This window comes from Corvus brachyrhynchos, unplaced genomic scaffold (genome assembly GCF_000691975.1).
Source record: "Corvus brachyrhynchos isolate BGI_N302 unplaced genomic scaffold, ASM69197v1 scaffold864, whole genome shotgun sequence".
Taxonomy (NCBI): domain Eukaryota; kingdom Metazoa; phylum Chordata; class Aves; order Passeriformes; family Corvidae; genus Corvus; species Corvus brachyrhynchos.
The window spans coordinates 437,328-454,269 of NW_008237871.1; the positions used below are offsets into that span (position 1 = coordinate 437,328).

A 16,942-nucleotide genomic window follows, 5' to 3' on the forward strand; every position below is an offset into this window, starting at 1 on the left:
GAGGTTTTTCATATGTTGCATTTGACAGTATAGAATGGTAAATGAGGCCCTTCCTTCTCTAGGATTTTCAGTTGTTGGGCACTGTAATTACTACTTATCCATCTGGTATATTTTTCTCTCCTGTTTCTGAATAACTTCTGTTCTACACTGAATAGTGACAACTAACCGGTGTCTTGTGGAGATCAGGTACCATGTCTTCTGGGACTAATCCCTGATTTCAGTGCTCAGATCTGAGTGTTACAGAAAAGGCATGTGTACAAGGCTCAGCTGTGGCTTCTGCCATGTCTTTGGTACTCATCCTGAAGTTTCTGTTATGTCAGTCTTTTGATTTCTCAGGAATTCTCAAAGGTCCGAGTAATTCTTCATAAATGGCTTAGCAAGTGGTTTCTTTATGGATTAATTTAGTAGAAGTTTACAGCAGTGCTGTAATGGCAGATGGAATATTACCTTTTCTTGTCTGGGTTCTTGTTTACATTGTAATTTTCAGGCTGGATAGGAATTGCTTTCAGCTTCTCTGCCTGCTTATTTCTTAGGTCTCCTTATTTCCACTTATCCTGGGCAATCTTTATATCCTTGAGCAGTCAATTCTCTTGTGCTTGGCTCCTGTACGATCTCATGCTGACTTTGTGGTGTTTTCTAGATTTTCTTGAGAACACGCTGGAGTCGCAGCAGCGTGACTCCAGCGCTCCGGGGAGGTTCCATGTGGGCAGTGCTGAGTCCATGCTGCACATCCGCCCGGGGGGATACGCACCCCAGCGTGCACTCATCAACCCCTTCGCCCCGTCCCGCATGCCCATGAAGCTGACGTCGAACCGCAGGCGCTGGATGCACACCTTCCCTGTGGGTGAGCTGCCTCACAGCACATTTGGCTGCTGCTACTTTGTCCTTGTCCAAGATTAGCACAAGAAGAGAGCCAGTAGGAGCTCTGGTGCATTAAAGTTCTCTGCACACTACCAGAGGCTGAAATGAGTGTACAGGCCTGATCAATTCTCTTTTGGAAAATACCACCTCTATTTGCAAATGAGCAGGATCAGGTACAGAACAATCTTACAGTAGATGGAGGCTGTTGAAGGGAATTGTAACTACAATTTGGGTAGATTTTCTGATGATGAATTGTTCACATAATTGTTTAATGCCTTGTAAGTAGGCCCTCCAAAATGTTTTTAAAAATATTCTGCTTTACTTGCTTCAGAGGAGATGGCAGAGGTTAAAGGCTTTGAAGATCTTGTAAACATGCTTTCTTAATGTCAGTGCCTATTCTGTTGGCAAAAGAAGGGTACAAGCAACTGAGGAGTCAGTGCAGATGTGGTGATCAGTGATCCAATTGCAACTGTGTAGGTCCCTCAGGAGAAGCTATCCAGATCCATCATCAAACCCGCCAGAATATGGCAGAAATGCAGGGCAGTGGGCAGCAGGATTTGACGCATTCATCTGCGGAGCTGCTGGAGCTGGCTTACCATGAGGCAACTGGCAGGTGAGCCATTTGCTCAGTCTTGAATGTTGGGTTTATAAACCATGAAATCAGATCTGTAAATAGCCAGCTAAGCTTTATTTCTCTCCTGAGAGGACACGAGTAGCTGGTTCTTTGCTGTCCTGCAATTTGGTTATTGGTGGAGGCAAAGAACAAACAGTATGGACAGATGTGGAATGCTGTTACACCCTTCTCTGTGCTGCCCTTGTGCCATTCCATCTCTGCCAACATCAGTGAGGGATGAGCTTGGTTCCAGCCCGGGCTCAGCTGAGGCAGAGGGGCTGAGGTCTTGTTGTTATATTTGCTAAAAGCAGGGAATGGCACGAGTGAGGAGGGTTATACAAAACAGGCTGGTTTGTTTCACTGCAGGCATGTCAGCTCTCGGCATCCAGGGGACAGTAGCTCCTTCCTGAGCTTCGGCGGAGCAGAGGAGTACGGGAACGGGCTGGGGGCCGGCCCCGGTGCAGGTAACGGGGCAGAGGCGGGGCCGGGAGAGTGCTGGCCTTGGCGGCCCTGGGGCATCAAGGCAGGACTCGAGGCACGTGGCTGGACAGGCACTGCAAAGCAGGAAGAATTAAGAGTGGGAAAACGGTGATCTGTTAGTGCTCCTACTTGGACTTTTTGGTATATGGTAGTTCTTTGGGTTGCTTTGTTGGTTTTAGTTTGTTTTTGTTCAAGGTGTCTACTTCTCTAGGTTTGTCTTACAAGGTTTACTATAGAAAGATGCTCACTGTTTTCTTAAAATAAGCTCTCAGGCAGTTACTGAGTTCCATAATAACAAAGCAGTGATGTCGAGACTCAAAAAATAACTAAATACGCCCTGGTGTTCAGATCCCTTTTTTTTTCTAGGTGGGGTTGCCTTAAGCTGTTACCCTTTAGAGAGAAGACACGTCTGTACTTTCAGTTGAAGATTAGCTCTATCTTCCTTAACTTACCTAGACACCTGAATTAGTGGAAATTCTCAACATTTCTTTTGAGCCCTGTAAATGGAACAGCATGCCATGTTAAGCATCTGCTGTGTTGTCTGGTTTTTTTGTGACCTACCCTCTGCTTTTGTGAACATACATTTTAGCTGGGCACATGGAAAAAAATTGAACTTTTGGACTACAGCATTCAAGATTTATGTTCTTTTCTCAAAACCAATTTAAAGATTTTTTTAAGAATAAATTTGCCCTTCTGAATTACACTGGATTAAAACAATTTTGTTTTCACTTATGCCTTGTAGAGCCTTGAAGAAGTTAGCAGACTTAATTTTCTTGTGCCTCATCTTGTATTCACATAGTCACATTTAAAATTGTTTTCTGTTGCTTCCTTCTGTGAATTTCGTCTGAATACATTTAATTTTCTTGCTTTACATTTTTAGTATTTTCTGGCTTCGAGATAGGCTCTGGTTTTGCAACTGCTAAACTGCATTTCAGCTGGGTGCAGTTTGCACACTGTAGAGCAAATCCTGGCAATAAACATACTTGCATTTTACAGAATTTGTGTCTGTAGACCCTCAGCTATCTATAGGGGCCGCACTGGGACTCAGTGATTGGACTGAGGGCTCTCCCTTATGGTTTGAGTCACCTACGAAATGAAGCAGTTGGGAGGGGGGGCTTGTTTTTCTGAATTTCCAAAAGTACGATTTCTTGAGTCTGGTTCTCCTCTGCTGCCTGCAGCATGGTTTGGTGCAACGCGGGCTTCAGAGTGAAAAATGATCCCATCTATTTCCCTTGGGGTTCAGGATGTTGTCGCTATTGCCCCGCAGATGGAGGTGGTAGCTCAGAGCGAGTAAATCCTGTTGCAATTCCCGGTCTGGATGGCAGATGGCAGGAGGAGCTGGTCAAAGGTGAATGCCGCTTAGAGCCAGCTCCTGTACGCGTTACTGGCATCATCATGTAGTAGATATCCACCCTTTCTTTTACAAGGGAACAGCTACGATGTTGCTGCCAAATTCCTGGGTAAATCTACCTAAGCTAGTTTTGAAAAATAGTTCCTTTTAAATATTTGGAAGCTTACTGAAGTTTTTATTTTGATAAATGGCTTTGAAGGCAGCAGTTTTTCTTGCCTCCTTGGCAGCTCTTTTTCTCTCATGTGCTACACCAGTTGTTTATAGGAGCTTATAGCATCTATTTTTCAAGATGTTTCACCATTTTGGGAGGAGGGTTTTGCTTGGGCTTTAGCTATTGAACACTTCTAGTGTGATGTTCAAATTTGATCCAAGATGTATTTTTCCTCATTAATTGGCTTAGTGTTTCTTTCTGCTGTGCAGAACCCAGAGATTTTCCATGCAGAGAAATTCTGTATCTTAAAACATCATCATGCTTTTGATTTATTTTTATTTGAAATTTGAGAGAAGTGCATAATTGGTTAAAATAAAACACATATTTCTTTCTTGTAGGGGTGAATCTCAAAACTCAGAACAAGGATGCCTTGGAAGATGCTGTCTCTAATTCTCCAGATCCAAGTAAGCAGAAGGAAGGTTTGGAAGAGAGTTTGCATAGGTGGGAAGATGGGGAGGGAAAGGGCATGTACATATATAGAGGCATGAGGAGGTGGTGGGCAAGAAACTGAGGAGCCTCCTTGGCTTTTGGCAGTGGTTTATTTTGGCCTGCAGTAATTTGCAGGATCTCCCTGTACTGTCTCACTGTGATTGCAGTTCCATAGCTCTTAAGAACATGTGAAGCTGTTTGTTTTGTTACATCTGAAATACTTCCCTTACCAGACACTATTACGCAGAAAGCTAAAGCTGCTGAGCTGGTATCTGTCTCTCAGTATGAAAAGTTTGTTTGGTACCAGCTTGTAGAATTAGAATTAGTACAGTCAGTTTCTGAATTTGGTACCGTTTACTGAGAAATATCTGCCCTCACTTCCTTGCAAAATAAGTGTGTCACTGCTTAAGAAAGCTTTTTCTTTATAGCAGTCTGTCCTGTATTACTTTCTTGCGCAGTGTTCCTGCCATTGGTGTTAATGTTTTTATAGCAAAATAAATTTCTAGCTGTAGGATCTCTATGACAAGAAGTTAAGAATCAGTGGGTGATATGGATTGTTTGAATTGGGTCAGAATGTAATGTAGTGGTGAGCTGATGATTTGGTATAATCTAGTTAGCTTTTCCTTTTTAATGTCTAGTTTTACATCCCTGTAATCTTAAAACTGGAGCATAACTCTAGGAAAGGGTGTGGGAAAAGATTGCTTTCCAAGTTACTATTTTTCTGGTCTTCCCACCCCTCTGGATATATCTTCTGTTTTTATAACTGTGGAAATACTCCCTTTTCTGCTGTTGTACTATTCCAGAAAGAGGCTGGTCTGTCATTCTTTCTCTCCTCTCCAGCTCCTTCTGCAGTTGTCTAGGACGCAAAACTGGTCTGATTTTCTTGTTCAGACTTGGAATGTTGATCTGTTTATTAATAATCAGTAACTGCACCTGACTTGCTGTAATTTTGGAAGAGCAGTGGCTATGTCAGCTCTAGCTTTCAATCAAGAGGAAATTAAATGTATTAACTTTGAATGCCTTTTGCATGATGGGTTTGAATCAGCATGTGCACTGCACTGTTTAACAAACTCTGTCTCTTTCTCTCCCTCCCTTCTTCCCGTCCTATTTTCTTTTTCCCTTCCCATTCCACTCCCCTTTTTGTCCCTGTTGACTTTATGCCAACTCTGTTTTTTGTCTCTCATTCTTTCTAACTCTCCTCTTCATGCACTTCTTTCATCCTTCTGTGCACCCTGTTTTTCCATGGGTGACGACATATGCCCTCCTTGTGTGCCCCCCATGACACAACGAGGCAGTTCTGATGCTGTCTGCTCCCCCCGTAGTGCCAGGCTTCTGTTGTACAGTTGGAGTGGACTGGAAATCCCTCACTACTCCGGCCTGTCTCCCTCTCACCACGGATTACTTCCCCGACCGCCAGAGCCTGCAGAACGATTACACGGAGGGTTGCTATGACCTGCTCCCAGAGGCTGACATTGACAGGTTTGGCCAGCACCTTCTCTGTACAGTCCTGTGCTTAAGGAGCAGGTGATGGAAGAGGATCGCTGCAGTCTGTACAAGTGAATGATAGGTTGCTAGCAGAGCAGCAGAATACTTATATTTTTCTTTTTTCCAGTGATAGCTTTGCACCTTTTCTGATGTTCCCGTCAGACAGTATGGTGCACTCTGTAGATTTTATGTTAGAAATTGTTTGCATACAAATTTTTATGTCTCTTTTCTGTTGTGTTTCAATCAAAATATTCAACCTCAAGCTATCATCTCTTTTAATATGCTTTCTAGTAGTTAATCTACATTCTAGTGTTCTGGAAACACTAAATGAGCAAAGCATGTGGACACACAGTGTTTAAGATGCTTATCCTCGCTCTAAAGGATATTTAGTTTAAAGAATCTTGTTTGAAAACAGTGTTAATTGGACAAATAGAACTTCTCTGCTTGTCTTAGAGGTCTCTGGTAACTATTCTTTAATAGGGTTAGTTTGGTTTTTTTTACTGAAGCAATCTCATTATCTTAAACATTTTTCAGACTTTCCATAACTTGTAAGACATCAAAAGACCTGTTCGTGTTGCTGCTTTATGGGAACAAAACAAAAATATTAATCAGGGTGATTGAAATACATAGGAAGTAACAAGATTAATGAAGAAACACCTGAAAAAAATGTCAGTAGGAAGGCAAAGTTCAGAGCAGGAGTTGTAATAAGATGCCACAACCTCTCTGCTCTCCACTTCCCACTGTGGGAGAGGCTGGAGCATTGCTGCCCACTGGCATTCTGAGCTCTCCTGAACATGTACAAGCTGTACTGAGGCTGCCTGCAAAGTGCTGAAAAAGCCATCTTTGGGAAATTTATTGTTTCACAACTGTTGCAGGCAAATTTGTTACTAGTTGTCAAACTGCTTTCAAAGGCAGCAGTAAATATTGCCAGACAATTAATCACCCTGTCTCAAAAAGTGCCCATTTTCCTTCCTGCTCCCACAAACAGGTGTTCCCAGGCAGAGGGCTTCAGGGCCCGGAGCAGAGCTAAGAATAGGTATGTGGTCAGCTTCCTTATTCTAGTCTGCTTAACCTTTGTGTCCAGGAGGGATGAGGAAGGAGTGCAGATGACAGCCCAGCAGGTATTTGAGGAGTTTATTTGTCAGCGTCTCATGCAAGGCTATCAAATTATTGTGCAATCCAAACCACAGAAACCGGCCCCAGCCGTGCCACCCCCGCTCAGCAGCAGTCCCCTCTACAGTCGAGGTGAGTGACTTGGGCTTGACAAGTCAGGCCTTTGTCTTTCCTTCTGCCAGTCCCAGTAACCTCGAATTAGGCACATCCACCCGTTCTTCAACACTTTATGTTGACTGTTCTCTGGTGATTCTGCCTAGGGAAGTTCTAAATGGGTGGTATGTGAATCCCAAGTGCTCTTCTTTGCTTCTGATATCAGCAAATCTTAACTGTAAGAGCAAAAGACTCATTGTGCAACTGTTCCCTAAAAGTGTGGCCTGAAAGATGGATTTTTAGCTTGTCCTGAGTTCAGAAGCCCACTTCTGGACTCCAGTTCTGGAGTCCCTTTCTATATGCACAGTGTGTTGATAAAGTTCTGAGTACTGCAGTAAGTGAAAGGGTTTTGCTTTTTACAACTAGGTCTTGTGTCGAGAAATAGACCTGAGGAAGAGGATCAGTACTGGCTGAGTATGGGCCGTACTTTCCACAAAGTCACCTTAAAAGACAAAATAATTACTGTGACTCGGTACCTGCCAAAGTAAGTATCTCTCTGGTTGAGCAGTTTGCTGTCAGTGTTCAGATGAACATTCTTTTCCAGCTCTCTGTGCTTGCTTGAAAGAACACACTCTAGAACCTTCTTTCTTTTTAGGAGAAGAAAGAGAAGCATCAGTATCAATAATACTGAGGTTAATGCTTGTGTTTGATCTTTCAGGTATCCATATGAATCTGCTCAGATAAACTACACCTACAGCTTGTGCCCCTCACACTCTGACTCTGAATTTGTCTCTTGCTGGGTAGAATTTTCCCATGAGAGACTAGAAGAGTACAAGTGGAATTACTTGGATCAGTATATCTGCTCTGCTGGCTCAGAGGATTTCAGGTGAGAGCTCCTTTTCCATCCAGACTGTTCTGTGTCCTAATTGCCTCTTTTCCTTTTTGACCTAAAATTTCGTCACCAAGTTCAACCCACAAATGCTCAGTACTCCAGGGAGAATATCTGGCCTGCTTTCACTGTCAGCTTCCAGCAGCTGTTGCCTTGTAGGAACCTTGCTCTCTGTTGCTGGTGCATTATCTGACCTTTGATACAGACTCTTGATCACAAAATTCAGCATGGACTTGTTTTTTTCTCTCCTAAAAATGCAAAGAAATAAGATGGCATTTTGTACCACGCATATGCTTTTCTTGGCTTCTTACTGATTTCTGGATCTGACTCAAAACTTTGATTTATTTTGGAGCTTTGTAGGTTTGCTTGAGTACTGGGCTTGACTGCAGTCCTACTCCTAAGCTGTGGAGCAAGTGCTTACCAGAAATGTGGAATATCTCCACTAGTATCAATAGCTTTTTTGATATCTTCTCTCCACACAACCAGTCTTTATCATGTTTTCTTTTCAGGTCTCAGTCAAAATACCTCCTACGCTAATGTGCACCTTGAAAAATCCTTTTTGCTTGCATGTTTTTAGAGAAAAAGCCTTTGGGGCCTATCTTTTACAGAAAAGAAAGCATATCTGTGTGACAATTACTCTGAGGATAGCCTTGTTGCCAGTGATATTCAAATTGCTGGCCATTCCTTTGCACACGTGCTTGTTCTGACTCAGGGGTAGCAGCAGGGTGGTCGCTGCACTCACTGAAACGTGCAGCAGGTAGATTTGTACTTTAGATTCTGGAAAATCCTTCCCAGGAAACGGCTGAACTCTGTCCTGTCTTCCACATTCCTGCAGCCTTATCGAGTCCCTGAAGTTCTGGAGGACGCGGTTCCTGCTGCTGCCCGCCTGCATCAGCGCCACCAAGCGCATCATGGAGGGGGAGGCGCACTGCGACGTGTACGGCGACAAGCCCCGCTCCGACGAGGAGGAGTGGCAGCTCCTCGATGGCTTCATCCGCTTCGTGGAGGGCTTGAACCGCATCCGCCGCCGCCACCGCTCCGATCGAATGATCCGAGTGAGTCCCCAGCCCTCGCTGAGGCTAGGTGTGACCTGAGCTGCTTATGAAGCGTTAGCAGGGAGACCTGAGTCCCTCCCAGGCAGGCTGGGGCACGTGTGCCTGTGTCCGTGTAATCCATCCCTAAAGGCCAGTGCTGACCCGTGTGCTGTGTCAGCTTTCAAGCGGTGGGGGCTTGTTAACAGCTTTGAGGAAATTTACCCGGGATGAGCATCCTGTGCTGCTGTGACTGCAGCCAGTTCTTGCTCCGGGACAAGCCAGGCTTTTCTGCGCAGCAGAGCCATATCTTAGGCTGGCAATGGTCTGTTTTATACCTTGGCCGGTCTTTTCTTACCCAGGAGCCTGATGCCTCCTCTTTGCAGGTGTGCTCTGCTTTGTGCTTCAGGTGGGCTTAGCCTGCATACACCTCTCTGCCTTGTGATGCAGACAGTTGATCAAAGGGGTCTGAGGTAGTTAAGCTGGTCACTTCTGGGTTAACGTGGGTTGGTTCTGTGCTGCAGATTCAGGAGAGGGATTGCGAAAAGAGAACCATAAGGGTGAATTTTTTGGTAAACAGTAGTTTCAAGAGGCTGAAGAGAAACTGGCTCGTGTATTAAATTCTCTTCCCGTTCACGCACTAAATGGGGTAATTTACTTCAAAGCAAATTCACCTTTTCCAGGATAACAAACATTTTATTTTCAGAATAGCATCCACACAAGACACTAGGCTATTCCACTTCCTGTGGAGCCAATAGTTTGCCTCCCTTTTTAAAATGTACTCAATAAACCCCCACTGACATGAGGTGTTGTATTCTTGCTTACTAGTTAAGCCTAGCTTGACTAAGTCTGTGCTTCCATTTTTTCTTTGTTAGAAAGGGTCTGCCATGAAAGGCTTGCAGATTGCTGGTCCAATTTCCACTCACTCTCTGGAGCAGTCTGGGCCTCCCATTGGGAAAAAAGGAACCTCAGCACTCTCAGCTCTGCTGCACATGGAAGCCAGTCAGAAGTGAGTCTCAACAGGCTGTGCGAAGAGCCTAGAACATCCTTCCTACATATTGCACCTGGGCTGGCTAAAGCACATTTGGGGAACTTTGTCTCGTGTTACATACATAGGAGAATAATATTTTTAATGCTAAGTTAGTATTACACGTGCATAATAAAACTGAGTTCAAGGGTCCATGTTGTTTGTGGGGGGTAAAAGGTACTTAGGGAATGTTGGATCTGTCCCTCAGTGTGTGGGAAAGCAAATATATGAATATACAGCAGTACCCCTCTGCAACAGTTGCCTTTGGGGGGGAAGCTGACACAAAGTATGTTTGAATAAACTCTGTATTCCTTCCTTGTTTTTTTTTTTTTAGGACACTGGGGGAGCAGCAAGCAGCAATGCTTTCTGGGAAGAGCTCTGGGCAGCCTTCGGAGAGTGGGAACATTGCTATCACACCCACCTATATGGACAGCCCTCGGAAGGTAAAGACTTCCTAGTCTTTCTTTAGCTGCTATTTCTACATAAAAATTCTTCCAATAACCAAAGATTATTTCTCTGAGCACTTGGCTACCTCATACCACATCTTACTCTCTAATCCAGTAAGAGCTGATCCTGTACTGGCCTTTGTGTGCAAGGGCAGAGGAATTAAATTCTGGAAGTGTGACAATGATATGGAATCCCTGGGATGCCATTTCGGTGTTTTGCTGATCTAAGTGCTGTTTGCTAATTAGTGCAGTTCCTTTGCTGGTAGCACATTTCATTTCAGTCATGGCTTGACTGTCAGATGTAGCAGTACAGTGCTGCCTGGATCTGTGTGCAGGCTGTCTTGGAGAGAAAATCAGCCTCTAGATTGTGACTGTGTGAACACTGAGTGGAATTTTAACAGCAGGAACTTGAGTCTTTTGCCTCCATTTAGAGGAGGGGATGTATTCCTGAGAAGTGATTTAGATGTTATTCCTTCACTGGCTGGACTCCAGGCTGGAGAAAGTGGTCTTCCTGGAGCTCTCTTCAGACACTTAAAGAAAAGACTGTGCTATCCCTCAGCCTTTCTGTCAACTGTCCTGTGAGAGCCAGGAGAGCAGGAACTCTGCCTCCAAGTCCACCCAGAAATATTCGATTATTTTTCTGTGCTCTGGCATGAAGGTCTTCCAACAGAAGTAACAAGGAACTGAATAAAAATAGAGGATTTAAATATGACCTGTCTTTGGGCTCAACAGTTCAAATACTGAAAAGAAAAAGTTCTCAGATTCACCACTATCAACCACTTCTTGCAGCATTTTTCTCTTAGCATCTAATGTTTCTATGTCCACTGTTTTGTGCCACCACCAGGAACAAGTATTGTGTTATCCTGGAGACCCAGATATTGAAAGTTGAAGTGATAGAGTAACTGTGATCATCTCTGTACTAGACACTTACTCATAGTGTTAGTGTTTGGAGAACACAGATGAGAATCTGGAGCAGGATGTGCTAGACCTGGAAACAGTAGGTGCTCAAACTGACTTGAGGTGTGTTTGCAAACTTCCATATCATAATTCAGGCTTTGCATTCTCCTCTAATACCATTTTGAAAAATCAGCTTCCCTCTTTAAATACAGAAATCTTAAATGTCCCTTTCTACCAGTAAAACTGATAAAAATTCTGTGTGAAATGCAGGAGGAAAGAATGTTGTGTCCAGTTCTTCTGTGTGGCAAAGGGGGAAAAAGGCAGAGTGGGCTTCCCTAGCAGTGGCATAGGGGTGTGCTGGGACCAAATTGGCAGACTTTGTGCTACCAGAAAATGCCATCTTGAGTAATGTTGAAAGTAATGTTCAAAAGCCTCTCTGGAAGGCTGACTGGAGACTCTGGAAGAGTGTGTTATCAATTGAAGGCCTTTCATGCTGCAGCAGTAAACACTTCTGTAAATATTTACACACAGAGACTGGGACATAAGCAGCTGGAATCTCCTAATTGATGGCTCATGCCTGTTGGAAAGATGTCAGTGGACAGGCAGCATTGTGCTCACTTGGGAACAGCAGCAAGTGTGTGCCTCGTGTCACAGCCCCTGCAGGGCTCCCCAGCACAGGGAAGTCTGACTTTCCACACACTTGAAGCCAGAGAACTGACAAATTGTCACAGCTGTGAGCTCTGCCAGCAGCCAAGGGAGCAAGTGCTTTTCTAGCATGCTCCTCAGTGCTGGAGTTACTCCAGACCAAAACTGAGCCATTGGCTTCACTTTACTTCATTTCAGAGTAGAATTGACAAGTCACTTTAGCCAGTTACTGGGCAACACAGTGTGGTTTTAACCCCGTGAGTTTGCTTGATCCATGATCTCTTTGGAAAGTCTTTGCCCTCATGGATCCAGGGTGCTTGGCTCTGCCTCTGCTATGTGTAAATTGCCAGTCACGTAACCCTGGCATTGATTCTTTCCAGAAAATGTTTTATATGTACATACCAAGGTAAGCAGCATCTTAACTGCAGCCACGACAAAAATATTTTGCTGAGGGAACAGAATAAGGAATTGCAAATAAGGAATGAAAATCTAGATGACTTCCACTGCATTGTCTTATATGATAAGAAAATCTTGACGCGTCTTTGAGTAGCAGCTGGGGATAAATTCACTGGGGTTTGTAAGTAGGCAGGAACATAGCACAGGCAGTATCTCTTTAATTGTGCATGAAGTATTAAACACAGTGTTGGAAGGATCTTTGTGAAGAGTTTTTCTTCCCTTTCCTTTGCACCGTACCAGACCTGCATTTAAGAGGAAGAGTGCACTTCCTGAAAAGAGCTCCTTTGCCTCTCCCTCTTTAACATTTGAATGTCTAACAGATTAGAAGAAAACCCCTGTCCTTCTTTGGATATTTGTCATTACACCTGTGGTTTCTGTATTTCAGTTTTCTATTTGGGATGGAAGCCCCCATACTTCAGAGCTCAAGACTTTCTCCTTTGAAGTATGGAGGGAAAGCTGCAGTTTCAATTGGCTTCTGATCAATGTGGGTTTAAAAATTTTGGGAAAGCATCTGTGCCAAGGAAGAGCAATGTCTTGTTACAGAGAGAGAAAGTAAGGATATGTGTGTGAGTAATTCCTGATGCTGTGCATTCTGCTGCATCTGACCTTCTGGGTCTGGGATTTGCATTCTCCTCATACTTTATCTCTGGTCATTTCATACTTGCACAACCTTGTATTTGCTTTTCTTCAACTCCTTGTTCCTGTTGCTGTTGCCATTAATGGGCCTACTTCCTCTGATGCCTTCAGGATGGGGGCTTCTTTATGGATTTTGTTCGCAGCCCACGCACAGCTTCAGCCTTCTACTCACAGGTTAGTTTTGAATGGGTTGTTGTCATCTCTGGCTTTTGGATTGAGGTGATGGACAGCATTTGTGTCCTGAGCTTGCCACGCTGGGAACCTGTATTAGTTTCCACATGCTCTCATTGAGAGTGGGATGCACAGCATTGGCAGGACAAAGGGGCAGATGCAATCATTTTTTTTCCACCATTCAGTGCTTGTGCTGCATTTTGGATGTTCATGTGCCCTGTCTCACTGTCCTTTGCAGTACTGTGTTGTAAACTACTAAAGCTGCTCTTTTTGTTTTTCAGTAAGTGCTTGTTTTCCATCTTCCCTCACTGAACAAAATGGCAACAGCTCACTTGTCTGATTCTTGGCTAAATTTCTTCTGTGGTATTTGATTGACAGGTGACTCTGGAGATATCCAAATCAAATTGTGTACTTGGACTCCTAAACAACTGAGGCTGAGAATATTAGTATCATCTTGGTTTAAAAGAGTCATTGTGACCGAAGTTGTTAGTCCACTTAACACCAGTTAGGAATTAGCAGTAATACAGTGTGCCCATAGAAAATGCTGCCAGTTGAAGTGAGCCCTGAGGAGGGAGAGTGGCTTTTGCTGGCTGTGGGCACTGTAGAGTTGACCCTGGAGCATCTGCTGGTTTTGGCTGCCCAAAAAGGGACCTCTGCCATTAGAGATTTTTGGGATGTGAGAAATGGCATAAATAAAGGACTCTTGGCTCTCAGACCTAAGTCAAGCTACCAGCTTTGTGATTTCTAGCTGTGTATGTGCTGTGGATTCATCACTGCAGAGCAGCCCCCATATTTACACCAGCTTGAGTTAGAGTTACTCTGCCATTCGTGTTCTCTCCCCCACCTCTCCAGCTTTTATATAATGTGCCTTTACTAAACCATACGTGTTAATGACAGATGGCAATTACAGCCTGTACTTAGCTGAATCCTTCAGCATTCATGCTCTTTCTGAAATGATTTTATGTTAATTTTGTGAACTATTCAGTCTACCATTAGAATAGTGTGAGTGTTCCTGCAGGAGGAAAGTGTTCCTGTTGTCTTGGTGACAGGTGTGGGTGGGTGCCAACCAGCCTTCTCATACTGCCCTGAGAAAGGAGGGAAGATGAGCTGATTTTTTTGAGCATTATGAAACTTGAATTCATGTGATACATTTGCATATTTTTGAGAGTTAGACTTGAAACTATATTTGCTAAATGTTTACCATGATGATTAAGTGTCCTGTTCTGTCTATTGTGTGCCTATAATCATAATTATTCACTTGGGTTGAAAATGTCAGGCTTGGACTGGTGTTGCTGGTTTGCCAGTAGTTCTCTCAACACAGTTGTTGCTAGGTTGGTGATCCTCATCTTTATTTGGGTCTGAATTTGTTGTTTGTCAGGAGCTCTGTAGTGATGACAAAATAAGACTGAATTTATCCCTTCTGCATATGCTTGTGCTTCCTTAGAGTATTGCTTGTTGCTGACTAACTTGGGGTGAGACACAGATCATGTAGGGAGGGGAGAAGATGGGAAATGGATTACATTATGCATTTCATAGAGATGTTGCTGTATTTACTCCTCACAGGTCTCTATCGATCAATCAGTTCCTGCAACCTCAGATGGCAACATGTTGATAACCATGGGGCAGGTCCCTGACAGGGGCAGCACCCAGGCCCTGGGAAGCACCCAGAATGTTGCAGACCTGGGATACAACACAGCTGGTGCCGCAGAGGGCAGGTAGGAAAGGCACAGCAGTGCTGTACTGCAGAGCTGTTCAGTTACAGCCCCTTTCTGGTGTCAGGGAATGGGCACTTAAACAGGAACCTGGGAACAGGCTGTGCTGTGCCTGTCGGCACGAGCAGGCACTTGTCACAAGAGCGTACTGCAGCATTTCCATGTGCAGAGAGAGTGGTAGTAAAATAAGCCCTGCAACCCGGTTTTCCAGAATTAAATGAACACAAGGCCTGATTTCTCCACCACAAGAAGGGCTTCATTCCTGAAGAAATGAAGAAATACCATTTCTGAAATCTGCTAGTAGGAAACCAGGCTTTGAATTGACATCTTCAGTCTGTTTTGGCAAGGGGGGGGGGGCCCTGCAGGTCTACTTGGATCAAGTAGGTTGATGAAATCCAAGAGGTTCTAACCTGGAAGTGAGACACCGGGAAGGAAGCAATATTGAAAACAAACTTTATTAGCACCTGTTTCCTGTGGTTGTATATTAGAGTAAAAAAAAAAATTAGCCAACTTCAAAATGTTTGCTCTCAGTTGCTCCTGAGTACAGCTGTATGTGACACAGTGTGCATTGGGTCCATATAGCAATGTCCTGGTGACCTCAGGGGGGAAGTGCACATCTGATGCTTTTAGATGTCCTTCTTGAGATGAAAAAGGAAATAAATGTGGCAAAGTCATTCTTGAGAAGAGAGACCAGTTTTCCTAAATGTACATATTTGAACAAATCTGGCAGCTTCCTTGATTTTTGAACGTGCTTGCGTTTACTGTCCAGCTCTCAGCAGTGTTCAACAAGTGCTCTGACTTCCTCCTCCACTTTGGTAGAGATTCTTGAAGCCATGAAACACCCCACGTAAGTTTTTAATATAAATGTGCTTAACATTTGATGAGATGTTTTGTAAGAGGACATGAGAAGTGGAGTCACTCAAAGGAGAGCCTCATGTCAGCTGTTGAAGAGTTTTAAACTTCCTTTTGTGATTCAGTTCCAGACTCTCCAATAAGGAATTGTATAGAAATTGAGGTATGAGCAAAGACTTCAATTATTAGAGTCCCAGAACCTTGTCAAATCAAGAATTCCCAGTAAGTCACTAAAGTGCTGTCAATGACAACTCTTCATCTTGTTACCAAAAGCCAATGATACATCACTCCAGGGGCCTTATGCATTTCTTGTCCTGTATTTTATCCTCCCCCCCGCTTTTTTTCTTTCACCCAGCAGTGATTTTTGTCTTTGTTACTTAAAAGAGCTCTCAATCAGCCTGCATTAACACGTGTGACTTGCTGTGATTCAGCACAGGGATCCAGCTGCTCTCTGAACAGAAGGGGCTCTCCCCGTACTGCTTCATCAGTGCAGAAGTTGTGCACTGGCTGGTGAATAATGTGGAAGGGGTGCAAACCCAGGCCATGGCCATTGACATAATGCAGGTAAGGAAACTATCCAGGGGCATGTGGAGGGCCAGAAATGCCTCACTCTGTGAAGAATGCAAAGTTTTAGAGCAAAGCGTAGCAATAATTTCTGTTACTTATTAAAATCCTCTTATGGATGAATATTGAAAGCTCAACAGAATATGAGGTAATGATGGCATTTTTTGGATTCCCTATCACAAAACAGCAACATATTCTTCAGTAGTAATATGTATTTTTTTCTGCTTACATGATGATGGTTCTGTTTATAGCCTCCAATTAGCTGGTACTTACCGAGTACTCTGCCTTGTATTGGAATTGAGGCACTAGGCAGTGATTTGGTTTTCCTTTCTAGTAATTAGTTAATGAAGTGGTACTAAAACCAGCATATGACCTTTCTGTTATGGTTGCTGAAGCAGACACACTTTATGGAGGAACACTGCTTGTATTCATCAAGGGATTTTTCTATATTGAACTATGTCAGGGGCAGAAAGTTGGAAATGTTCTGGAGTTCATTACTCTGCTGGGATCTCATATCAATTAACAGAAAACTTAGAATGTTTCCAAACTCTTACCTTCTATAAATCCATTTATAAAACCAGAGCAGGGTATGGGAGGAAGACAGACATCTGTGGAAAGGTCAAACACAATCTCTCAGGGAGATAAGAAATTGTTACGTTTACTGAGTATCGAGATAACTTTGCTGGTATTCTTGTTAGGCACATACCTGGACAAAAAGATGTCAAGAAAAAGATGTTCTCTAAAAACCTTTTTATGTAACTGGAAGTGTGATTTCTTTTTTATCATGTTTGCTCTGTTCTCTCTTTTCTTGTTCAGAAAATGCTAGAAGAGCAGCTTATTGTCCATGCATCTGGAGAAGCTTTACGAACCTTTATTTATGGCTTTTATTTTTACAAGATTGTTGTGGACAAAGAACCAGACCGAGGTCAGCATTGTTATTACAAGATTTTCCCTTTGCATAATTACTAGGCTGTTCCTGA

At 43.5% G+C, this 16,942-nt stretch overlaps 1 protein-coding gene across 15 annotated transcripts in view; it reads left to right on the plus strand.

Moving 5' to 3' along the window:
• Positions 1-16,942, plus strand: part of DEPDC5 (DEP domain containing 5) — a 40,850-nt gene that overhangs the window by 14,445 nt on the left and 9,463 nt on the right. For 4 of the 15 annotated variants that reach the window (XR_001861362.1, XM_017732222.1, XM_017732224.1 and 1 more), the window contains exons 22-38: positions 641-844; positions 1,339-1,474; positions 1,841-1,938; positions 3,222-3,302; positions 3,855-3,920; positions 5,241-5,424; positions 6,515-6,675; positions 7,063-7,180; positions 7,355-7,522; positions 8,361-8,580; positions 9,432-9,565; positions 9,918-10,026; positions 12,775-12,837; positions 14,398-14,549; positions 15,316-15,393; positions 15,830-15,962; positions 16,779-16,887. Coding sequence is in view for 14 of the 15 variants with exons in the window: in XM_017732222.1 (XP_017587711.1) it covers positions 641-844; positions 1,339-1,474; positions 1,841-1,938; positions 3,222-3,302; positions 3,855-3,920; positions 5,241-5,424; positions 6,515-6,675; positions 7,063-7,180; positions 7,355-7,522; positions 8,361-8,580; positions 9,432-9,565; positions 9,918-10,026; positions 12,775-12,837; positions 14,398-14,549; positions 15,316-15,393; positions 15,830-15,962; positions 16,779-16,887 (2,214 nt within the window). In the remaining variant the exon portion in view is untranslated. The other 11 variants (XM_017732223.1, XM_017732226.1, XM_017732225.1 and 8 more) reach the window with 11 other exon arrangements.